Source organism: Bombus vosnesenskii, unplaced genomic scaffold (genome assembly GCF_011952255.1).
Source record: "Bombus vosnesenskii isolate JDL3184/JDL3185 unplaced genomic scaffold, Bvos_JDL3184-5_v1.1 scf7180000013340, whole genome shotgun sequence".
Lineage (NCBI taxonomy): Eukaryota > Metazoa > Arthropoda > Insecta > Hymenoptera > Apidae > Bombus > Bombus vosnesenskii.
This window is the reverse complement of record NW_022882977.1, coordinates 1,610,618-1,636,110: the sequence shown is the minus strand read 5'-3', so window position 1 is coordinate 1,636,110 and position 25,493 is coordinate 1,610,618. Positions and strand designations below refer to the sequence as shown.

Here is a 25,493-nt window from a genome sequence, read left to right as displayed (position 1 = left end):
AGAATTATAATATCAATATAGATTTTAGGGACCGATCATTTTTATAATAATAGTGCAAGACTATGAGAATTTTAATAGCATGATGATAGAAGAATCTTGTTTATAAATTTGTTATTGATTATGTTATATAAGAAAGAAGTCATCTCCTTTGTCTTAAAGCTATTTAAACCTATTAAAGCTAACCCTTAAAGCTGTTTATTTTTTGAAGGTAAATTGGAACATCAATAGAAAACACGTTTGTCCTATAACCATCACGATATATACCTAACAAACTGTCTGATCGTTAAACGAAGTATCTACTTGCTCCTAATATACGACCTTTCGTGATTTCGAGGATTTGCGTCGTGGACGGAAACACGACGTGCCCGATATCGAGTAGAGTAGACATTACAGGCAGCTTATAGATTTCAACAGAGGGATGGTTTCACCAGGGAATGACCAGGTTCTTTCCTACTGACACGATGTCAGTCCCTTCCTATCCATCGACCTCACTTCATCTCTAATCATCGACTTATTAACTTGCAATCTTCCAGTTTTATTAACATCCAAGTTGGTGTCTTTTATCATCGGCAAATTTCCTCTTTCTTCATTTAAAGCTTCCTCTGCGATATAACAACAAAAGTGTTAGTGTCTTTGCTAATTAATAGCCTTAGAAAATACGTTCAATGAAAAAGTTTTCTAAAGTGGAGTTTATAACAGGGACGTGGAATTTAATAATTATACACTTAAAATTGAGTTCGACGTTGTCATTCGATAATCAATCGCTTGTGCATATTGTGTGCACAGTACGTGGCGTGAGAATGGATGATTTATGGGTGAAATTCATCCAACTAGTTTCCTGGTTTTGCCTTCTGCTGTAGGTGGCAGTTACTTCTCTGCAATCATCAATTGAACGATCAGTTACCTTTGTCATCACCGAAGACGAGGGTAACCAGAGGGAAAGTTGCTCAAATCAAGCGAGGAAAGAAGAGAGAAACGCCATTGACGTGAAAAACTACAATATGCAGAGAGTCTCTATAGCTGGTCTGTATTTGTAAATTAAAGAAATCATTTACTAATATAATTCATATCATTCTGAATGGTGTTTTTAACGATCCATATTAATCCATTATAGAAAATAATTTATCAAATTTATCAGAGAAATAAATCTCTATTTTTGTGAAAATATTCTATTATTTACATAAAAATTAATTATTATATGAAGGTAGATGGATCAATAAGGAGTTTTCAAGAGTTCTGAAAAAATTTAAGAATTTTTGTACAGTTGTACATATTTGTGATACGTAATATAATAAATGTATGGGGAATTTAATTTATAGATATAAAATGTGAATGTTTAATGAATTTTAGAGGAAGAGGCCAACGAGGATGAATATTCTGCTTCAGCGTGTGAGATCATGCAACGACGGAGTTCTAGTCGGCGACAAAGCAGACGGAGACGTCGTCCATCCTCTCCCTTCAACGCCGAGGCTGAAGCCATGCTACGTCGAAGATCTTCCGTTTACACTATAAGTTCCGGAGAGTTAGTATATTACTTTCAATCTTACGTTTATCGATTATAAGAATTATCCCTGTAAAATTTAAAAAGCGATTATTAAAAGCTAAATAATTTAAATAGAAAAAATAGAAAGTATGGAAATATTACAAGTATTAAATGCTACATAATACATTAAAATACTAAAAATATTTAAAATAAACATACAAAGAATGTTAATTGATGATTAATATGGAAAGAAATAAAGATAGTATCCGTGTAAACTTGTACAGAACGGTGATCTCCATTGGAGAAAGTGGAAGTCAAGAACAGATATTTGAAAAGTTGAAAATGCACAAAGAAGTGTTGAGTGGAGTGAAGCAACAAGCTTGGCCACTTTGTCGGAAGATTAAGTTAGTACGACAAGCAAAATCCTACGTTAGAAGACATGAGGGAGTTCTTCAGGAAAGACTGGCTCACACTCGCAGCACGAAAGACGTTATTGCTCGGATTTCCCTGTTTATTACCAAGGTAATAATTTTAAAAAACTGTTGGTACATATAGATCTTTTCTATTGACAACGTTTAATTTGTAGAAATGGCAATACTGTCGGAGAGAGATGGTTAACCTTCAAACATGGTTGGTGCCATGGGAACTTCGTATAAAGGAAATCGAATCACACTTTGGTTCAGCAGTGGCTTCGTATTTTACCTTTCTTCGTTGGTTGTTTTGGATTAACCTTGTCATGACAGTTATTCTTACTGCTTTTGTGGCCATTCCTGAGGTATGGTAATATAATAGTTACCATTAACTAAATAATTATTGTTGGAGACTATTCAAGATCATTTGAAAAATATGTGATATAATTTGTATGACAGTCGATTATAATTTAAAGTAGAGTATTATTATAATTCCATCATTTTTAAATCACTCAAGTTTCAACTTTTTATCAATCAACTTTTTATTGCACTTGAAAACTTGGATTTGAGAAATTGAAGGAAGTTGAAATCCTACTACGAAGAAAAGTAGTCGCTCAAATTTCGTCAGATATTCTTCGCGACAGATGCTCACAGCAGACCAGGCAGCAGCAGGGGAGCGGAAGATAATGCCCGAGGAGGAGAAGATAAAATCGAAGCACTTATTAACTCTGTGGGAATTCGAGGGCATCCTAAGGTATTCACCGTTCTTTTATGGCTGGTACACAAATCAAGATTCTGGAAGTGGTTACAGATTACCTCTAGCTTATTTCGTCACCAATTTGGTCATTTATATCTACAGTTTCGTCGCCATATTACGCAAGTACGGCTATCTACAAATCAAATTGTTAATTCTTTACAAAAAATTATATTGACGGTTTTCTTAGAATGGCAAAAAATTCACGATTGAGCAAACTCACGGAGAAAGACGACGAGTGCGTGTTTTCTTGGAAGTTATTCACTGGATGGGACTTCATGATTGGGAATACTGAAACTGCGCACAATAGGACGGCGAGCATCGTTCTTGGATTTAAAGAAGCTTTGTTAGAGGAAGCTGAAAAAGAAAAAGATGAAAGGAAGTAAGATTACTCGAAGAAATATCTACTGCTTTATCATTTTTCAATATCTTCTTTTTTATAAAATCACTATTATTAAGAATAAAATTATTCTTCCATTATACATATCTTTTTCTATATTATTTACATTTTTATAAAACTTATTCTAGGTTACATTTGCAAATACCTGCAATATTAATGCAAATAATTTCTTTACTTATATTTATTTTCACTTCTATTAAATTAGTGGATCCCTGTAATTGTATTATTTTGCCTCATAAATTTAATGCTTTGGAAAATTTTAGTTGGAGGATTATATCAATGAGGATCTTCGTAAACACATCTGTGATTGCATTATTCGGATTGTCAGCGTATGCCGTGGTAAAAGTGGTCGTACGAAGTTCTGAGGAACTCGAACAGACCAATTGGTGGCGTCAAAACGAAATTACGGTCGTACTGTCCTTGATCACATACGTGTTCCCGTCGTTCTTTGAGATATTGGGACTACTGGAGAGCTATCATCCTAGGAAACAGCTGCGTTTGCAGCTTGCACGGTGTGTATTATAAACAATTTTTCTCTGACACATCCATTAGGAATCTTAGTTTCAAATTTTATAATTATTAATTTGATGATTGAATTGACTTTTCACAGAATAATGGTTCTCAATTTATTGAATTTTTATTCACTAATATTCGCATTGTTTGAGAAGATCCATTCAATGGCAAGTGAACTTGTATCTATGTAATGATATGTTTATTGAATTATGAGGTTCAAGAAGACATCTAGTTTGTTGATGTTACAGAAGCAAGATTTAGAATATGTTCAGGAAACAATTAAGAACTGCAAATACATATCTATCGAATGTGATGATAGTATGAAGAAATCACAACAGGTCGTGACATTAGCATCCTTAAGTTTAATCTTGGCAAACAATGTCACTGCAATGCAATATAGAAGTGAACTTCCTGAAACAAGTATGTCTTTATCATCATTAATATTTTACATAATTTTTTATTCTAGACAAAGGAGCTCGACTGCAGTTACATTAATGGACAGAATCTTCTAGTCTCTATCTTTTGCCTTCTTCTGTCTTAATTCGTTTAGTTGTCACATAAATATACATTAACAATTTCTTTATATTGAATAATTTAGCACTGCCACCGTTTTCATTCATACCCGCGAGTCTGTATCTGAACCCGATACTCGATGAAAAATCCCTGGAAGAAATATACAATGTCGGAGATTATCCTCCTCTGGATTATACATACGATAATTACGACGATATTACATCAAACGAACTGAACAAATCTGCATCCATTTCCACTAAAAATATAACTGAAGAGACAGAGTTTACAACGCAAATGTTTGAACAAAATGATACATTTGAAGCAACCACCATTTTCACTATCTTCGAAAATCTCACAGAAATTTCTTTTACAAATTTTACTGAAGAAACTGATAGTTCTTCTATGACTAGTATTTTCTTCAACGAATCTACAGCTTATAGCGAAACAATTGAAGAAAGCGATTATAATATAAGTACAAGTACAAATACTATTTCTAGTATCATTACTGAAGATTACAATGAAACTTTTCCCACGAAGACAAAAGAATTTATCACATTATCATCTATGTCATCACAAATAAATGATACATCTGAGTATTCTGTAATTACAACATTGAATACAAACACTGAACATTCGATGAACACGATTACATTTAATAGAGAATCTAGTACAGAAAATACTAATAAAATTTCCACTATCGATCTTTCCTCGACAACGTTACGTGAAGGTGTAATACCTCTCTCAGAGAAGGATTACGTCACAAAATGTTTTGAGAAGATTTGCACAACAACTACACAGAATACAAGTATAAACAAAGTATAATTTGTATACTATACTTTTAAAAATATTATCGTTTAATCTTTAACTTATATTTTTTATACTTGAATATTTCTTCTACTAGCCTCTTCACCGAATCCGTTAGACATAAAAGCTCGGAAAAAGCCTCGTCGTTTGTGCTGGGAAACGATGTTTGGTCAAGAACTTGCTAAGCTCACCGTCATGGACTTGGTGAATTTAATTTTTAATATTTTTCAATGTTTATTCTTCACTTTAAATATTTTTTAAAACTTTGTTTATTTATCACAGATACTCAGCATTGTGACCACGCTTAGTATAGATTTCTTCCGTGCAGTTTTTGTACGATACATGAATAATTGTTGGTGTTGGGATCTAGAAAAGCAATTTCCTCAGTATGGTGATTTCAAGATTGCTGAAAATATACTTCATTTGGTAAATAATCAAGGAATTATTTGGATGGGGATGTTCTTCAGCCCAGGATTAACAGCCCTGAATCTTCTAAAACTTGGAATTCTTATGTATTTAAGATCCTGGGCTGTTCTTACCTGTAATGTGCCGCATGAAGTAGTTTTTCGAGCCTCTAGGTATTTAAAAAATTGTTCTCTTTATTTTTAGCATCTATTAATTCCATTTATTCTAAAGTATTAATTTTTGCAGGTCCAATAACTTTTACTATGCTCTGTTGTTGACCATGTTATGTTTATATATTCTACCTGTTGGCTATGCCATAGTTTGGGTTAAACCATCCTGGGATTGTGGTCCATTCTCTGGTTACGAGAAAATTTACCAGTTAGCAACTAAACAGCTCACTAAATCTCTTCCTGATCCAATTAACAAGTATTGTAGTATATTTTATTTAAAAAAAAATATAAATTTGAAAAAGGAACTAAGAAAGAATATCTCATGTTTACTGACATTTATTTACCATTTTTTTGTTTTATAACATTTTCAGGTGCCTTGATTACATTACTTCACCTGGCATAATAATTCCACTAATTGTTCTTATGGTACTCATTATTTATTACATGGTCTCATTAACTAACTCTTTAAGAGAAGCTAATAATGATTTAAAGGTACTTATGAAATTATAATTCCCGAATGGAAAAATTAATATTATTTACTAGATAGAAATATCCTGATTATGAACTTATCAAATTAGAATTTTAATTAATCTGCCTTAGTTCAACTAAAAAAGTATACATCTGTTTTTTTATTGTCGGTGCATCTATTCATTTAGTTATTGTAAAAGTTTGATAATTTATTGATTATTGACTTTGCTCAGATACAACTGCGTCATGAACGTACTGAGGAACGACGGAAATTATTTAAAATAGTGAAGAAAAGAGAAGAACTGTCTGACTCGTCCTTTCTGAAATGGAAAAGAATGTTACCAGCTTTATCTAAGAGATCGGCAAAAACAAGAACTGCAAAAGGTAAACGGCGAAATTTGATAATTAATGAAGTAATTATTATTGAACTGTTAATGAAGTTATAGATAAACCAGAAGTTGCAGGAATGATCTTCGATGAAAGGAAACGTTCAGCTTCGGAAGTGGTAGAGTTAACAGATATGGAACAGGAAGCGATATCACACGATTAGACGCAACATACAATTTCTGAAAGCAGTTACAATGAAAAAGGAACAATTAATACCAGGTAATACCGAACTTAAAGTTACAGGAAATTCCATTAAATTTTGATTATTTCTTTATAAAATTGTTTAATTAAATTGCTTAGATGTCCAATATCTACTCAATAGATATTGATAATAAGTATATTGTTAGTCATTAAAATGTTACAAGCAGATTGATGAAAGTTTTCCACGATTCTTGGGAATCACAATTCAGTGACTGTGCCGTAATACCAGAGATTTGCATAAACAAGGTAGAGGGGAAGTCAGAGTGTCATTCTTGATCAGCTTCTAGGAAAGATCACAATGTACATAAAACTAATTAAATAAAAAACTAAAAAGCAAGAGATTAAGATACAAACATGTCAATTTTATCCAGCCAGATGTTTTGTTACTGAACTGATTTATTCATCCGTTTCTATTAAAATTTGATAAATTGATTTTCTACCAATGTGCATACGTTATGACATAATTTATAGATGCAGTTTTAAAATTCATTCCTTAAAGACAGGAATAGCGATGAGGTATAAAATCGATGATATACAAGTATAGAAATTAAAAAGCGTTTCACTCATGCTCCTAATTTACTTGCTCACATTACAAACACGGTATACGTACGAATGAACGAACACACACACACACAAACACGCGCGCGCGCGATACATTCACTTGCTTTCTTTACTATAATACACCTAAAATACTGACGATCCACGCGTAAATTAATCGTGAAAATTACTTTGCAGGAATCAAGTTCTGACTCGATTTCTTTCTGAATACGTTTCCACTATCGAAAAGAACTTGTTTCCTTTTAATTAACCTTATAATAATAATATGAAACTACTCAAGTATGTTATTCTTTAGTAAAAGAGAATGTGTTTTAGTTCAGATATTATAACCTATGAAGTTTTTCTACATTATCGATGAATTATCAAAAGTTGCATTACGTGACTTGACATGTTAACAACAAATTACGTTCATCCTTTTTAAAAACATACCAATTACTACCTACTTAGCAATGTACTCTTTAGTTATGGTGTAATAAATATTAAGAACACATTAAGAAGGTTTTTAAATAATTAGTAAATTCAATTACGCGATCATTATCCTAGTCTTCTTGACTTTTATCTATTAAATACCACTTTAATCAATTATAAATATAATTTCTTACCACTTATTCTAATCTTCCCTAAGTTTATACATACTGTATTACAAACTTTCGCTTAAGAACCACTTGTAGATCTATTTTATTATCCAAGACTAGCTCACACGTATTTCAACGTGTTACTTTTGGTATGTATCCTCAATATAAACAGAAGTATTTCGTTATTAGTCCGTTGTCGTATTAAAACACATATATAAAAAGAGCTCCTCCAACGAGTTTTTTTAAGTAAAATCACCGTTATTGTTGTTTATGTAACATTCACTGCTAAATTTCCGGGAGAAACTGTCATTGCTAACTTCGAAACACCTTTAGAATACTCCATCATCCATCGTTAATGATGAATAACGAAGATACGATGTTTCTTCGTCAGTATCATGTGAAGACTGTCATCGTTCGTTCAAATTTGGATTGTATATTGGCCTGCTGCTGAGGAAGTTGTTCCCACTGATCGGAGTGGTTCTCACTTGCATGTATTTTGGCCTTTTGTGTCTGGTACTCCAATGTAGGTAGGTATACCAGCCCGATACTAGGGCTCCAAGGGCATTGCAAGTGGTGGAAAAGATGAGAAGAATGATCAAAATACTCTCTACTTCGGGACAATTCAAATCCATGTATCTAACTGCCGATTCGGTGAAGTTCGACGTATTCCCACGAGGCCTGCACACGCAGGTAGCGTTTAATACCCGCGCTGGGTTGCATTCCAGGCCCATTAAACGCGCCAGGTGTATCGCAGAGAATACACACGCGATGGAACAGGTCACTGTTGCTAGAGTTGCCAGTAGCACGCTGATTATCTGTTTAAAAAAAAGAAAAGATACTAGTGGAAATACTTAAATAATAAAGCAATAAACTATGTTGAATAAAAAATGTGACTCGAACTTCGGTACTAACAAAAAAGAAAAAAATAGATATTTCATTTGATTACTTTAAGATGACTGAATTTAAAATCTAAATTACAAGGAAAGCTATAATTTATGTACGATTAAATAAATTTTGTTAATTAGTCTTTAGACATTTAAAAAATTCCATAGAATACAAAGTACTTCGTTTGAAAATAATATATTCATGTATTCTAAAATGATGAACAATCACCTTGATCAAAGTGAGACACAATCCAGGACTCATGACGGGGTATTCCTTTTTGAAACAGCACAGCAAGCAAATACCGAAGCTACCCGAAAGTAACAACTGCAAATGAAGAAAGGAAGGAATTAACGGTGTTTCAGAAAACGATGTTTTCCAAGAAGACGGTCAAAGACTGTCATTGCTTGAATACTCACCGGCATTCCACTCCAATAGGGATTATCCGTCACAGGTAGATGAGGTGCCCAAAGTAATAACCATAATGACAACGAAGTTATCGCGATACCGAGAATCGTTTGCAACGCTGCTAAACACCGTCCTAACCGCCAGTGATAAACCAACGGCGGTAAGAATTTTTGAGGTCCTGAAAAAGAAGAAATATTTAAAACATTTTGTTCTATTACTAAATATTTTTATTTTTATTATATATTTCATTATCGCGGCGATCAGTCCTTTCATCACACATTTTTTCAAATTGAGTAAAGTACATAGTAAACAAATATGTACATGGATTGAATTAGTTAAGAAGATAAAATAAAGTTAAACTCGTTTAAGGACCTAATGATCAACAACAAAAAATAAAACCTTATCAACAGGTGAGACGTTTAATCTATATGCCAACTCACTTAACGAGTAGTTAAAAGATGTGATCGCTAATACCATTCGGTTACCTATCCAATTACATAACATACCTCTATCCATCCTACCTACTTCGTATACGAACAAAACATTGATTTCATTCTATCTATTCGTTTGTATGTACGTTCGTACATAATCCGATGAAAACATTAATAACAAAATGATGATACTGATGTGATGACTAGCCTGCGGATATTTATGCAAATTCATATTCTTATGAAAATAACTAGAAGAGTATATGCAGGGCATAGATAGGGATTTGCTTCTTGGATATTTTATACATTTTTGCGTATTATGCACATTTTTGTACTTTTGCACCCTTTTTCCATAGATCAGCGATTTTCGATATTCTTCGCCTCATTGCACGCTTAATTACTGAAATTCAATATCACACCAAAACAAAAGAATATATCATACATATTTGGTTCAAAATAGGGCATTCACATCAGACGGTTATTGTTATCTCGGATATTGTCATTTTTTATTTGATAATCTAAGGGGAAAAAATAAGCGAAAATGTAAACCTTGACTATATAGTCAGATATTGCATATTTAAAAAATTCCCATGACACACTGGTTGAAAATCGCTATTATAAATACATAAAAACCCGCAGTCGTGTGATGACACTGATGTTTATCAATGAGAAGTGCAAGACTTGGACTTCAATATGAGCCATAACCTATATACATATGAGCGAGAGGAAGATTTCTTTCAAGCTAGTCATGCCGCTTTTTACACAGGGGCACGTACGGTGCTATCTCCTGGTGTTTTTCTCGCAGCTCACGACACACATTTTCCCATAGCGATCGACGGTCGATACGACGTGACAGATTCTGAGAAACGAATGTAGGGCCGAAAGAAAGGAGAGTTTCCGAACGAAACGACCTCGCTGTCCCTCCTTACAAGGTATCTCAACCGAACGATCGAACATGTGCCGTCCTTGCCGATGCGATGTCAAACTTCGCCGTCAGGAAACTCGCCCACCAGAATTCTTTGTGCACCGTTTGCAACGGTAATTCAAAGGTAGAGAAAAGAAAAAGAAAAAAGAAAAGTAACGCGTTAACGCTCTCGCCCACCGTCATGCTGACTTGTGCTAATGTTGATGGCGATAGGTCGTGATTCCATTAGCGGTCTTGCGAAATCGGTGACAGGTACGATCAAAGAAATCTGGAATTAACGATATTTCATTTATAACGTAGGCACTAAGATTATCTTACGTAATGGCAGATATAATAAAATATGCTTTTCCTATTGAATGGAAAAAATTTGTATTGTCGCAATATTGCCATGTAATTGATACTATAAGAACATTTTTATCGGTAGGCTATATATGTTTATGCATTTATGAGAAATTTAAAAAAGGTACAGAGGAGCACGAAGCACATGATTAAATGTGTATAAAATGAAACAAATCTCTGCTTAAGTTCATCTACATAAACATTCACAGTCTAGCTAGAAGAATAGGTTAAAAGATTTGATTGTTATTTTTATAAAATTCTTCTGTATCCATTGTTAACGTATTCAGTACCCATATTGGTAGAATCGAAGAACTCATAATGGCCTGGAAGGATTTTGGAAAAGCTTCAGTTGGAAAAGGGGGGAAATAATCTCCAGAAATAATTCTGTATGGCTGCATACCCAGCTGAGTTTCCCATGTCCAGGAAAGAGAACACTGCAAGGACAGCTCTTCGCACGAAGAATAGCGAACGCGTCTTAAACCCTCGTTGCCTGACTGACAGTCGATAATGATATACTGCACCCTACAATACCATGAGTAAATCTCATTCACATATGAAACACGGAGATTTTGAAAAGGGGCGGGAAACATCACCTTCGATTACGTAATTTTTGAAGAGTTGCAAAACGTATCTGCAAGAGAAAGAATTAGAATTTATTTTGAATAATTTAAAGAAATCTCACAGTATTGTAAGCGGTAAGATTTAAAATTATAATGGTTGTACTGTATTACGGGGTAGAACGGGTACAAGCTCAGAAAAGTAGAAGATTGGGCTTTACACTGCGTAGAATGCTCCTTATAAAAGAAAATTCTTTCACTCTTTTCTTGCAGGATATTAGTTGACACCCGAAGAATATTAATGGGTGGCTGAAGATCGATGACCAACGAATAACGCGTATGGCGAGAAAAGGAATATACGAAGTTTACGACGGGGCAAAAAGCGACACCGCATTCTCATTCGTCGCGCTACAATCGATAAGGGGTCTCTTTTGCACGAGGCTTGCATATAGAACGAATCCTAACTGTACCAGACGTATGTACAGACAAGAATAGAAGAAGAGAAAAATTAATCTCCCTTGGGACTAGTCTCCAATCGGATTTATAGTGGTTCGCAAAAGTATTTGAACACATACTATAAAAAACTTTAATATACAATAACGGACAAGAGAAAGTTTATGAAATAAGGAATATAAAAAGACACCATAATTTTACAAAATGGATTTATATTTAATAAGAACAATCGATAAATATTATATATATATCATAAAATAGACGATTATTACTTATATGGTAAACAAATTTTTATATGAAATTCATAGTATATCAATTTTTAACTTTCTGCTGTCCATCACTGTGTATGAATATTGTAGATATGTTTTACATTTTCAAATAACGAGTCACGACTACTGTGATTATTATATATATGATCAAATATGTAAATAACCCGAAAATTTTTTATATAGAAATTAAAAAATTACTTAGTGCGAGTAAGAAACATGTTTTAATAAAATTTAAGTAAAGAAGAAACTTCTTTATATAATGGATATAATGGAATGTAAGTGAAACATGTCATGTTTCGTATTCAAAATTTTCCATGACAAAAAAGTGATTTGTGCCGGATGCAAGCACGCTATCGCTTTTTCATTCGCGGAACGATTCACACGGTGTAAGAATGCAAGACTCGAATGCGTGTCGTTCCCATTGTATGCGGATCTTATGTTTGTATTTGCTGCATGTGTATGTGTATATATGCTCATTATAAGAGAAGAGGATTCTCCTGCAGAATATCGTCTGCAGGGGTCGAACAAAAACTATGCTGAACTTTACAAAAAACTTATAGAAATTCCGTTAACATGAAAATATAGCCTTGCATTCTTATACTAATACTAATACTAATACTAATTGAATTAAAATAATTATACTTATGATACACTTGAGATTTTATAGTGAGACATCTATATGAAAATGAATGTACTAGCATGTGCAGCGATAATACAATGTATAGGTAAGGATAACTGGCTGAAATATTCGAACCATCATCTTCGAAATGACTTTGACAAACCAAAAATTGTAGTATACAACGCAAGTGAGGAAACGTACTGGGTGGTACGTTTCCATTATCCGGTGACCTCGATACATGAATAATGACTCGAGTGTTCAACTTGCGTAATAAGAAACACGGTAATTGTGTAACTACATTGTAGAGAACTACCATCGCCCACGATACTTCCGATCTCTTGAAAATCCTTAATCAACTCAGATATCACTGTACATTACGCGATCGTGTACGTTCACTTCATAATCACGACAGATTCAGTAACTTTTTATACGACATATCACATGTCTGTGATTTTAATATTGAAAATCACAGATATATATCATATTTAATTATTTAGGTCTATTCACATTGAGTGACATTAATTTCCAAACAAATATTCCTTTGCAGGATAACAAGTATTCTGTAAGACACGTAAAGTTTGGTTATAATCAGGCGCAACTGACGTAAACTTAACAAAAATGGAGAATAGATATATGATCCACATTGATAATGCAGCAATGTAATAATAACCAATAGACGTGCATTAATATATAAAATTGCAATTGGTAAAAGAATACTTCAGCTGCACAGTATATTATCACTAAAAACATGCAGCGATGTAGGTTAACATTTAGATACGCGTGTTTTGATATCTGACCTTCCAGTCAAGCTTCGTGACTCATTTGCTTTATCGTTACAACGCACTCATAATGAATATGATAAACTTAATATATTCGTTATTAAACTATAATGTTAAAAATCAACACTTCTTTAGAAGTAGGAAAAATTCTACTATTCTAAATTTCTTTTTGCTGAAATTTTTATCGACATCTTTTTTCTTTTTTTTTAGTACTCTCTGCCTATTGCATCTGAAAATAGAATTCAACGAATGGGGATGAACCAAACGCAAGTTTTACCACATGGGAGAAAACCAAACCGAGTAATGCTCACATTTCATCCGTTTAAACCCTCGCAAGACACACGTGCTATTTACGTAACACTTCAAAGAGGAAAAAACGCTCCTTTCCAGAAGCGTGTTAATTTAATTAAGCAAATCAACACACCGAAAACAAGTCAAAATATCTTGTGTATCAATATTTATTTCCTCAAAATCTGCATTAAAATATTGGACTTCGGCTTTCATCATTGTAAATGAAGGATCCAAATATTGTATCGGTTGTTTGTGCATTTTGTTCCAATGCAAAACAAGAAATACCTCGCTAAACTGACATAACATCGCAATATTATTCTTTTTGAAAGTATCATATTACTTAAGTTATATAAACCTATAACTCAGGAATTGGCTAATAGAAGTTGTGCAAGAATCACGATATTCGGGAAATTTTTTGTGAAATATTTTGAATTCGATTACACATATGTATATGTACAGCTGTTGAAAAATTTAGTATAGGAACAAATAAAACGCAAAGCGGAAGAAGCGATTAGAGTTACACCCAAAGTTCGTACACGCTAACCCGTGAACGAATGCACTTCAAAAAAGATCACATGATATATTTCCGGCTTGCTACTTCCGCTATTCACAGAGAAGCATGTGTAACCACTTTAAAGCGGCCACGGCAACCAGCGGACCAAAAAGTCTTAACCTCTTCGTTTCACCTGCTTTCAATGAAACAATTTTAGCAAAATTTGTACATCATATTATACACGATGAAAACAACTGTTTACAACAAGATGAAAACAACAAGAAATATTAAATTGGACAACATGATTATAAAAATCGGAACATGTTTGTTATGGAAGAAAAAGAAGAAAATGTTAAGGCTTTTCTATACCTTGAGGGTTTAACCATAATTTTTTTACTCTCTTAGCAACAACCTCGATATCACTGTTTTATTGTGACTGTGTCGTCACAAATGCAGGATGAAATTGCGATAGTCACGCAACTAGCGTCTTCATCATTGGAAAGGCTCTCAAGAGAGATTGACTTGTTCTGGACCAATTTGCGTTATGATGATTACCTGGCTGTATACGTGTAACGATTGACGTCCAATCTTTTCTTTAACAGAAGTGATAATTTAACAAGTTATGTCTTAGGAGAAACAACTTTTGAGATAGGTATTACATTATACAGAACCCGACAAAAAAGGATCGATGAAGAAAACTAAATGCAATAAGATACAACGAGTTTAAACGTAATCAAACTTCGGAGAACTTAAATTTCGAAAGATTCTACGCATTTAAATTTAAAATCCTAGAGTACTAGATTTCATAAAAAGGAAACCTGAAGGGAATGCGTCGCTCGTGATATAAATTATTAATTGTTTGTAGCAATATTGTGCTTTCCGCCTTCCTTCGAAAGAATGTTTATTGCACCGTGAAAGGCCGCTCAGTGACATTCGAGCCTCGTTCGCATGTATCATACCTGTTCTGATCTCTGATTTCGTTAATCAACAAGCGTTACGTCTGTGTTATTCAACATGAAAGCAAAAATAGTAAAGTCATCTTATTACTAAATATTTGCTCACAAAAACATTTCTCTGTCAAGAATTTTCGTAAGAGACGTGTATCTATAATTAACATAATGTATAGAATTCCTAAGAGAAAGTTTCTCTTCTAGCAGGTTTTATACATTAGGATATTTTACTTATTATTAATATGGTAAAGGGAGATATGGGAATTTCAAGAATCTGTTACTATATAGAACCTTCTAGGTACAATTTCGAAGTATCTAATCTCTTCCTAATACCTTCAATAATAATTTCTAGAGATCCGATATGAGATATCCTGCGAGTTAATAGACATGGGCTTAAATACATCCAAGGTTTTTTAACTTTTTGTGAAATTAGTCAGCAGAGAAAGTACAACCTGCTAGGATATCTAATAGTGTGAATCATACGGTGTATGATAAACCAATAAGATTCAGTGTAAGTTCTTAAAGTACATTTTAAACAAATAAATTAAACATGAACTCTGTTGCACATGTTTTACTACACATACCTGAACTTTTATCAGGTTTATAAACTTTTGCACTCTATTTTAAAATATATCACCATATTTTTATACACATAAAAAACTGAATGTTTTTTGTTATAATGACGATAAAGCTGGAATCGATTAAGTTGAAGCTTACATTTCTTAGAATGTTTAATTTTTGTATTTGATTTTAAATAGCAGAAAATAATAATAGCAAAAACAAGCAACATCCTAAGAACAACAGGAGGATATGATTAAACAATGGTATCTTAGCCTCCAATTAATGATAAATTAAATTTAACAAAAGGTACACTGTTATTTGGTAAATATTTTACAAAAGTAACAAAGTAAAATAATTCTTTTATTATTTGAATTATCTTAATTCTATATCTTTTTTAGAAAGTCAATTCTTAGAGAGGATTATATTTTTATCTATGTTGATAGGAGATAAGTAGACAAATTTCATGGAAATATAAAAGAACAACGGAAGAAATTAACAAGTAGAGATTTATGAATTAAATAAAGAAAGTGGTTGTGTACTTACGATGACCACTGCGATGCAATACGATCATTCTGCTGTGCCTGAGGGAATTCCTTGTGGGCGTGTGCCGACCAGCAATTTGAGCGGCTGCCAGGTTAACGGGAACCGTGGTTGACAAACAATTGGCCATTGACGGGGCGCGACCCAACTCTTTTTCCTTTTCTAACCGATAGATTTTCCCAATATTCCCTGTCGATACTGCACCTGCCACGGTAAGTTGCGACCATTACACGAGAAAAGCAAAATTATAATTTATTAGATTTCTTCCAATTTAATTAGATTATAATTCATTTGAATTTTAAAAAATTGATTCTTTTTCAATTTTTTATTAGAATCATATATATTATCAAGATGGTATGGTTAGAAAGCGCGCAAGATTTTCTGCCCGGCTTTGTTTTACTACGACGTTGTCTGATGCACGAATAAAATGAAATTCGAGAAAGTTTGCTCGAATACCTAGTGCCAGCAAAGTGTCCGACCGAATTTCACTCGTGACCGTTCTATTTACAGTCAAATAACTTTCCTAGGGAGAGTGAAGGCATATCCAATTCCGTCTAAAGTTAAAAATCCCTCCGGTTATCTTAATTAACACTCAAGAGTGGAGAAGATAACGAAGAATATTAAAACATCATTTAATAGTATGTACTTATTTTATTTTTCTTTTGTTATTGTACATATATCTTATATCTGAATTGATAATGAATAACCGTTTCCACCAGGGAAATAATTAAGTAGAAAAAAGAATGATAAGTTCACTAAACTTACCGGTGACCTTGGCGTTCTGGATCTTCGACACGTTACCAGCACTGACTGCGCTACTCACTCGATTGTTGTTATTGTTGTTATTGGCCGTGGCCATCGACGAGCTAATACCGTTGTCACGAACCTGATTCAAATTGTCGGCGCTTAGAGCGGAAGTCACGCAAGGTGCCACCATTGGCACGTCCTGAACAGCGAAATAAAAAAATGCAGAGATTATTATGAATTGATCACATTTCAATTAAACGACATAGAGAATCTATATAACAATATGTAATTTTTATACCAACAACATATAATCAAATACATGGACTTATACTACAAAAAAAAAAACAATTTAATTTTAACGTCCAATTATACGATCGAATTACAGCAATTCATTTTATATATTTACTGTAATTTATGTAAAATTGATGTCGTTGATCAAACATATTCTCACATAAACATCGTGTACTTTTACTTATGTATATACGAGTCGATAATTCTCATACATCATGCGTTGCGGTTTATTTCACTCTCATTTTTCGTTTAACCAAATTTGTGGTCAGACTATAGACTGCTCATTGAGGCAAGTCTAAATTAATTGAACGCACTTGATCAGTAAGTGATCCACAAACATATATTATCTCATAAGAAGACCAACCACACACCACTCTATATCTTATGTATAAAATAAGATAATTAATTAGTATTTAGTCTGAAAAATTAGTTAAATAACATAAATAAATGTAAGAAGAAAAGTCGATTAACATTTATATGGAGATATTAACATAAAAATTAATTTTTATTTAAGTACTCTTTAGTTGATGATACTTAAGTATTAAATATCGTTGTCCATTATGATGGATATTATTGGTCTTGTAATGGATTCTCAACACTGACTGTGTATCAAGATATAAACATAGACAGTAACACGTGGTATGGTACTAGGGCTCACCTTAAAATTATCGTAAAAGCTAACAGGACGACTCCTTGGCGCGTACTGAATCTCCTCGTCGGGCTGCATTATGCTACCACCGTACATAGTTGGGTCTAAGGGTTGCGCGCGCACCTCGCCAGGCATCCTGCGATTCTTCCTCTTCTTACCACTTCCGGCGGCTATGAAGTTACGATGAAGCGTGATAAGATTTTCTTCGTGACCTCGTCAAAGATACCTATGCTGTCTCCAACTAAAATAGAACAATGCAAATTCGTTACTTAGACGTTACTTATTACACAATCAGAATTTTAAATTCAAATAAGCAAATCGAAATTTAAAGTTAAAAATTTCAGATTTCAAATTTTACTAAGTGTTTAATTTTTAACGAAATAGTTTAAATTGTTTTAAAGTCCGGAGAAGAAGAGTTAACTCCTTACACGCTGAATTTCATGGATATAATAATTTATTTATTTATAGATCCACTATTTTTAGTACATTTGTCCAAATTTCGGTCGAAATTAAATTGTACCATGTTTATAATTGGAAAAATTGAAATCGAGCTATCTGAAATTTATTTTTATTATCTTTTAATAATTAGATTTTTAATTTTAATTATAAAATTTTTTATTAAAGGACGATCTGTTTAATAAGTTAATATTTGTACCTGAACGGTCGTGTCAGCTCATATTAAGGTTTCCCCTTGCGACGGGCAGAGAAATTACACCTCTTTGATCTTCAAACCGCAAATCTTCCACTTCCCGCAAACACACCTGCACCTTAGACGATCATTGTATGAATCACAATAGCTGATTTGCGGACGATGGATCAAGGAGAAATTTCTCTTAATCTCCTTTGATGTATCGTAAGTCACGCGTCGAATTCTCTATCTGGGTTTAAACGAAGGAAAACAGTCGTAGAACCACCACGATCAGCGTTCCTCGATTTCTCTGATGTTCTATCCACGTGACCAGTCACGTGCGCCCGCTATCCGTCACCCCGTAAACGTCTGAAAAATAAAGAGAAATCGTCAGTCTGGGAATATACGTATCGTTTTCTGATTCAATCGGTTTGTGTCAATTACTTGAGAAAAGTGCGCGTAACGTAGCGTATTTAATTATTAACACAGAACTGCCGATTTGATGTACACACATAAATACATATATTATATAGAAGTAATTACAATGAAACCGATATGATAAAAATTAATAAATATACTTACACTTATAAAAACACTTACATGTTTTTAGTAATTACGGAAATAAAAAGTTTAATAACAGTTATTTAGCCTAGTTTGGTACTCCTAGTGCTTTTGTCGAACATAATTGAAAGTGCATTAAGCAGGCGAACTTTCAAACTAGGATGAAAGAACATGATTAATTTGATTGGTCGCATATTCTACAATTTGGAATGATTATACAGTAGCGTATTTAGCTATTTATCAACTTATGACTGACTTTTATGAATATAAAAAGAAAGTGGTAAAAATAATTTATATATAGTTTTATCTATGTATGTAAACAATTTTTATATATTTTATGTGTTATGATTCGTATACTAAAAAAGTCAACAAAGTCAGGTAATCTTTTCAGACTGATGAATCATTTGAAATTACAATATAATGAAACGTCACACCTCGTTGCACGTGAAATGTTTCCTCAGGAGGAATGAACTGGTCCCTTTGCAGACCCTCGGAACGTACTTAAAAGAAAACGTAACTTTTTCCCGTGGGAACTACGAGCATCGTTCATCGTCGTTGATTCGATTGCCCTGACCTCGTGAGACAAGAAGCACAGTCAATTAAATACCCGTTTCGTGGACCACGTGCGTTATAACCTAAGTGGTACATAGCGAATACAAAACTTGCTATTGCGAAGCTATGTTTCGTAATATGCAACAGGTGAGTTTCAAATGAATGTGTCACGAATATAGAAAATTCTACAGAAGTAAGCTACAACGTTATGAGATCCTGTTAGAAAGTATGTATTATCAGCACAAATACTTTCTTCGTTTAATGGTAAGTATGTATGTAGCTGAGAAGACTGTAAATATAGAAACGTAGAATTTATGATTCTATTTCATATATGTGCTCTATTAATATATGTATAAATATAATTCATATATAAAGTTTCTTACCAAAGTAACACAAATTTTTATAATTCGTATAAGATCAGTTTTCTGAATTCAATTTCTGAATTCAATTTTCTTTATAGAATAAAAATACATACTTTCTCTCTAAATGAGTATCTGAGAAGTATCTCTAAGTGAGACTCTGAATTATTGATATTCAGAATTTAAATAAAAAGTTAGTCACAAAAATTGAAGTCAAATGTTCCGTCAATGTTTGTGATGGTCAGTTATACCACAGAGGTTCGTTATTAATTATCTAACTATAATACAACATTATATTATAATACAATAGTACTACCTGGATCTTCTATTAGACGACTGTGAGCGGCGCTTTACTTTCACGATACCAGATCTGAAGTTAATAGATACCGACCGATGTTGCGCAATATGGTACGCGACGCAATGAAACCGTGGCGCGTTGGGACTCTGTACAATGATGTGACCTACCTATGCTCGGACCGGTGTTCGGGTTACGGCTGGAAATAAGTCATTTCTCCATTAAGCCCCTTTATGCGGCGCTCACAGTCACGTCACCGTGACCAGGAGTTTACTGAACTCTAGAAGATTTGCGAACGCATAGAAAATTGCATGATTATCATATTTAAATCTTTGCTTTCAACTCAATTAAATCATTTGCAAATATGTACGACATAGACAGTAGTTCACAAAAGTATTTCAACATTTGCAGAAATCTTTTATGAATATATTATGTATATTGTAAGGAAAATTTTGCAATTTTATTAGCGTTTTAATGAGATATGACTATAATGATTATATTGGTAAAGTTTGAAACAAATCTAAAAATGTACGTCCATACTTAAGAGCTACAAGATATTTAGTGCGAATATAAATTTCACAGAGATTACGAAAATATTTAAACAGAAAATTATCTATTATATCAATAAACCTCAATATTCAGTGGAACCATCTTTATCATTTATTATGTGTTTAAGCTGGTTATTTATACTGTATACCAATTCTTTGCTGAATGTATACGTTTGCAGCAAGTGCGTGTAACTTCTACATACATTTTCAGATTGTTTCAAATGTTTTATATAATGCATAGAATTTATACATAAAAGCTTAATATAGTGTCCAAATATGTATTTTTATCAGATATAAGTACTGCAATGTTTTGTTTCATATGATACTAGACTTGGATAGAAAAAATTTCCACTCGATTCGGTTTGTACTGCATTCTAGAAGTTTCTAAAACGGTTAATGATATGTAATTTTCCTGTTTTTTCTTTTTCGTCGTATATCTCAAAGGAAACCAGCGCCGATTAAAAAACCTCATAACAAAAGAATGCATAATGAGACAAGACTAGACTAGAACGCAGTTACTATCTCTTATTTCCAGTTATTTCCTGCATTTAAGTTAGATATAATAATACCGCTGCTTTTTTTAGAATATCATGTAATCGTAAAATTCATGAGTTCCTGTCAATCTTTTTGTAAAAATGACGCGCTCGATCATTCCTGTACTTAATTATAGGGAATGAGATAAACCCATCGCGATCTATTTGTGTGTTACGTGGATGTATGAACGTATGCCTGCCAAAATGTGGTGTTGCCAACTATAAGGTAGAAAATTCATAAGATTACATAATCGCGTTCCAAAGGAAAATAGCTTCATTTTCTACGTAAATTCTTTAATTGCCAATCTGAACAATATTTATCATTCTAAAAGCATATTTTTTTAAGAATAATCTTATAGGTTATTTAATCTCTAGTATATTATCTATACTTACTATCCAATCTTATATCACTATTATATCTAAATTATTATTAAACGTATTTCTGTAACAAACATATTTGTATGCTAACAAAAAATACGACTGATTCAGAATATTTAAGAATAATTGAAAAGTCGTGAATTGCGATCATACGTGATGTTACATTAAACAAATGGGACAACTTAATCCCTGCAATGTAATTATGTATATTAACATGTGCAATAGATGGATTCCGTTATACTAAATAGTCGAACTGTTTTATCGACTTGACTTACATTATCATTACAATTACTCAGAATTTCTAAGCAAAATATTCCAATGTTATAAATATTAAGGGCATCATGTTGCTAAATACTCTATGTGTTTTAGATAGAATCATAATGAATGGAACAACAGAACGTATGAAATGGAGACTAAAATAAATTGTACAGCAGTTAATTCAATGTCCTCATCATGATTAAGATCACATCAAAGTGCAATCCCGCACTTGGATCAGATTTAGCAATTGCACTCATGAAAATGTAATCAACTGTATACATAATTGATACGCGTACGTATATTTCATGATTAGAATAAATTATAATTGTCGTCATCAATGAATTGAATTATATTAGAATGTACATTACTATACAATTAATTGGACAAAGACAAAGGTAATTATTTCATAAATGAAGAGACGTAAAGAATAATATTGTGTACAACACATTTTATTGATAGTGAATGTAATTGCAATACTTTCTTTTTTAATATACATACAATACATATGCTATAGATATTACAATTTCTCAATAATACTATGTATTTTGTAATATTTTTTTCTTATTCTTAAAGTTCTCTTCATTTTTTTCTTAATTATTCATAGACATGAAAAACCAATTCAGATGTTGCTTTTTTTAATAAAATAAAATATCCATAGGTGATTGGTGCCAGGTGAAGGAAAAATACATACCGTATAAAAATGCTAATGTCCTAAGATGTTTCTTTTTTAATGCGACAGAATATTCTAAAGTGACTGACACTAGTTGACGAGGAAAAGTTCAAAGATTCGCAAATAATTCAACGCATTCCAGACACTTAAAGGCGGGAATTCAGTAAGTTTGCGCGAGAAAACGTTCAGCACGTGCGACCTACGATTATTCTAATTAAATTCTCCGGTTACAAACCATTCCCAGGGTTCATGAACGTGCGACTCTTATCGAGGCCTGAAAGTGCGATGTCGCCCTATTTTACACGCCATTGTTCGACGTCTTTCATACAAAATGAGCTTTAAAAGAGGCAAGATCACCGGAAGGATCCTGTCTTCGAGCCTTTGTACGCATACAATATACAATAGAATGAAAAGCATATTTCATATCTTCGCCAACAAGTCATCTATTCGTGCGACTCTATTTGGACTTTAAAATCTTAGACAACATTTATATCTTCTTTTTAAAAAAAAAGAATATTTCACAATAATACAAAGCTTATGTTACTCATAAATATCTCTTTTTCTGTCTTCAGTCTTTCAGGAAGATACATGTTTATTTTGTGTCTGTCTGAACAAGAGAATGACATCAATCTTTTTTGCTACGAAGTAATTAAATTCCAGTATATTTCGGAATGGAGACCTTCGGTTTTATACGTTTATTGTATCACTGTTATCAGACAAGACAAATGTCTTCTTTCTTGTTTACGATATCCGCGCAGCTGCTGGCTTAATGTGCACGCGCGAATACTCGTGCTACTTCGCCTTAATAACGTAACATAAATCGTTACATAAATATATACCAGGTTCCGATATATTCGTTGTTACAGAATTAACGAACATCGTCAGAGGAAAGTGAAACGAGAGAGAAACTGCCAGTATAAATACCTAGGATTCTGGAGAACAGTAAATGTCCACTGATTTCCTTCCCATACCACAGCTATCGATCCTTGCAGGATTTATTATTCGGCACGTGTGAGTCCTTGATCAGTCAAATTTAGATAAAATGTACAATTGGTATTCACTGAATGTCCGGTTATATAATTTAACACTGATTATTGTTTCTCACCATTGATTCAATTTTACATAGGAAAAAACTATTAAGCAATGATAAATATAAATAAAATATAATTAAAAAGTAGAAAGAATGAAAATATTCAAATACACCTTCATTTTAAATTAATCAGATATTTGAAATTATTAATCAGAAAAGAAAGTTTACCGAGGATGAAAAGGTTTTTTACTTAAAAATTGTACGAAGCACTTGAATGAAGAACACTTGTTGAATCTAGTCCGATGGTAATTTATTAAAGTTCTATTTTTACACAAAAACATCGTTTTTCTATGGAACTAACAACGCGTGAGTAGCAGTATGAATAACTTAACAATTTAGATTCCTCGAGAAAAAATTACACAACACAATGTTGTTCCACTGGCGTCGCAGTGACAACTGAAGTCTCCAGTTTCGCGCGTCTCGACGAGGCTCCCGAGACCCCACCAAAGTGTTCACCAAAGTCGAGGCATACCAGGTGTCAGCGTACCTCAAATCGTACGAATCACGATGCAGATGACGATTACTTGGCGAGGGACACTACCATCAACAAAACATTTCGCATTTCATGCGACTTAAACGGTGCAAATACCGCTTACGAGATTTGCACAACGAATAACAAAAGACTATAGATTTGTTTTTTATATAGTAATTGCTTTAAACTAGTACAACTACAGCGTATCTTTTAAAGTTGATCTTTCAGATGACGAAAAGAGATTAAATATCTCATATAGAATTTTTAGAAAGATTAGAAGAGAAACTTCTGGATAAAAATGTTATTAAATTAGTAAAAATATAATGATCAACGACTTTTTTATTTATATTTTTTTAAACAAAATTTCAAAAATTTGTTAAATCTTGTTTTAAAATATTTTGATATAATATAATATATTTTAACTCAATATTATACAAATATACAGCATAATCTCTATTTATAGTAGATAATTTTTTTTTTATTTACAAGTACTTTACAATCAATTCTTGCATTGAGAACTTTGAGTAAGTTTCTCTGGCGTGGCGCAGTGACATGGCTAATTGTTTATAATAAGTTAATAAACTTATTAACTCATTATAAGTAAGCATAATTTATAAATAAGTATAATTTATAAATAATAATATTATTAATAAGTAAATATTGCTTATTAGAAATATGTAGCTGAATCTAGTGCTTAGTATAGTGTTTTCTTAGCCTGCGGATCTGGTCCGACGTATTAAGTAATTTAGTAATTAGGGGGTTTCGATGTTTGTTAACTCTTTTGATATATCTGTTATATAGTAGATAATGACACACCTTTTTTATTTATAATACTTTATATCTCTCTTCCCTCTACTTATACATATAAGAGAGCCGCATGTCTTGATTTTGAAACCAGAGAAACGATTTTACTTTTTTTTTAACTATCTGAGCACCACTGTCCCCTCACTTTCACGTCCTCCACCATGTTTCAGAAGGAGGCTCGATGAAGGAAGTTGTCATAGCAAGAAAAAGGGTGAAAGAAGAAGGGGAATCGGTCATGCCCAACAGTTGACGTTTACCTTGAACAATTTCTTGCAGCCTTATTGCAACTCTTTTTTCGTCGTTGTTTTCTTTCCTGTTGAATGGTGATCATGATATATACTCCGCTTTAAAGGATCACCTTAGGGCAGTTGGTGCAAAAAATGTAAGACGTTGCATAGTCACGTAAAACTCTAGATAAAACGGTACAATAAAATCCAAGGTCGACAACATGATTAAACGCACAGGTAATAAATTCAATGGACAAGTTCTTTTTAGTGGAATTTTTTCAATAAAGTTACATAGA

At 32.9% G+C, this 25,493-nt stretch overlaps 2 protein-coding genes and 1 long non-coding RNA gene across 8 annotated transcripts; 2 read left to right on the top strand and 1 right to left on the bottom strand.

Moving 5' to 3' along the window:
• The first annotated feature begins 223 nt into the window (after positions 1-223).
• LOC117236155 (transmembrane channel-like protein 3) lies at positions 224-6,853 on the top strand. 2 transcript variants are annotated; one of them, XM_033498878.1, is made up of 17 exons: positions 224-1,023; positions 1,351-1,522; positions 1,768-2,005; positions 2,070-2,258; positions 2,538-2,773; positions 2,838-3,029; positions 3,311-3,559; positions 3,658-3,727; positions 3,809-3,980; positions 4,159-4,878; positions 4,975-5,081; positions 5,160-5,455; positions 5,529-5,708; positions 5,824-5,944; positions 6,154-6,304; positions 6,376-6,526; positions 6,676-6,853. In XM_033498878.1, exons 1-16 carry the CDS (start codon positions 1,002-1,004, stop codon positions 6,468-6,470), a joined length of 3,210 nt encoding a protein of 1,069 aa, XP_033354769.1. In that variant the 5' UTR covers positions 224-1,001; the 3' UTR covers positions 6,471-6,526; positions 6,676-6,853. The 2 variants fall into 2 exon arrangements, with proteins under 2 accessions (XP_033354769.1, XP_033354768.1); XM_033498877.1 differs by having other exon boundaries at positions 6,655-6,853.
• LOC117236156 (sarcospan) lies at positions 6,092-24,274 on the bottom strand. 5 transcript variants are annotated; one of them, XM_033498879.1, is made up of 9 exons: positions 23,529-24,274; positions 20,239-20,416; positions 18,478-18,819; positions 17,832-18,063; positions 16,901-17,081; positions 16,139-16,339; positions 8,943-9,109; positions 8,755-8,850; positions 6,092-8,456 (listed from the first exon to the last, which is right to left on the bottom strand). In XM_033498879.1, the coding sequence occupies exons 4-9, from the start codon at positions 17,955-17,957 to the stop codon at positions 8,049-8,051; spliced, it is 1,179 nt and encodes a 392-aa protein (XP_033354770.1). In that variant the 5' UTR covers positions 17,958-18,063; positions 18,478-18,819; positions 20,239-20,416; positions 23,529-24,274; the 3' UTR covers positions 6,092-8,048. The 5 variants fall into 5 exon arrangements, with proteins under 5 accessions (XP_033354770.1, XP_033354774.1, XP_033354773.1 ...); XM_033498883.1 differs by having other exon boundaries at positions 20,388-20,416; XM_033498882.1 differs by lacking the exon at positions 20,239-20,416.
• On the top strand, positions 21,331-24,034 carry LOC117236157. Its single transcript, XR_004493795.1, has 3 exons — positions 21,331-22,226; positions 22,593-22,767; positions 22,849-24,034. It is a non-coding gene; the product is annotated as an uncharacterized LOC117236157 (long non-coding RNA).
• Positions 24,275-25,493: the final 1,219 nt, after the last annotated feature.

What these genes read in the sequence shown, in the direction of transcription:
- LOC117236155 (XM_033498878.1), top strand. Translation starts at nt 1,002, where the DNA reads ATGCAGAGAGTCTCTATAGCTG. An exon ending in AGCTCACCGTCATGGACTTG is followed by an intron (nt 5,082 to 5,159) that starts GTGAATTTAATT and finishes TATTTATCACAG; the next exon opens with ATACTCAGCATTGTGACCAC. An exon ending in AAGCTAATAATGATTTAAAG is followed by an intron (nt 5,945 to 6,153) that starts GTACTTATGAAA and finishes GACTTTGCTCAG; the next exon opens with ATACAACTGCGTCATGAACG.
- LOC117236156 (XM_033498879.1), bottom strand. Translation starts at nt 17,957, where the DNA reads ATGCCTGGCGAGGTGCGCGCGCAACCCTTAGACCCAACTATGTACGGT. An exon ending in ATTGCATCGCAGTGGTCATC is followed by an intron (nt 9,110 to 16,138) that starts GTAAGTACACAA and finishes CTTCTTTTTCAG; the next exon opens with GACCTCAAAAATTCTTACCG. An exon ending in TGTGTCTCACTTTGATCAAG is followed by an intron (nt 8,457 to 8,754) that starts GTGATTGTTCAT and finishes TTTTTTAAACAG; the next exon opens with ATAATCAGCGTGCTACTGGC.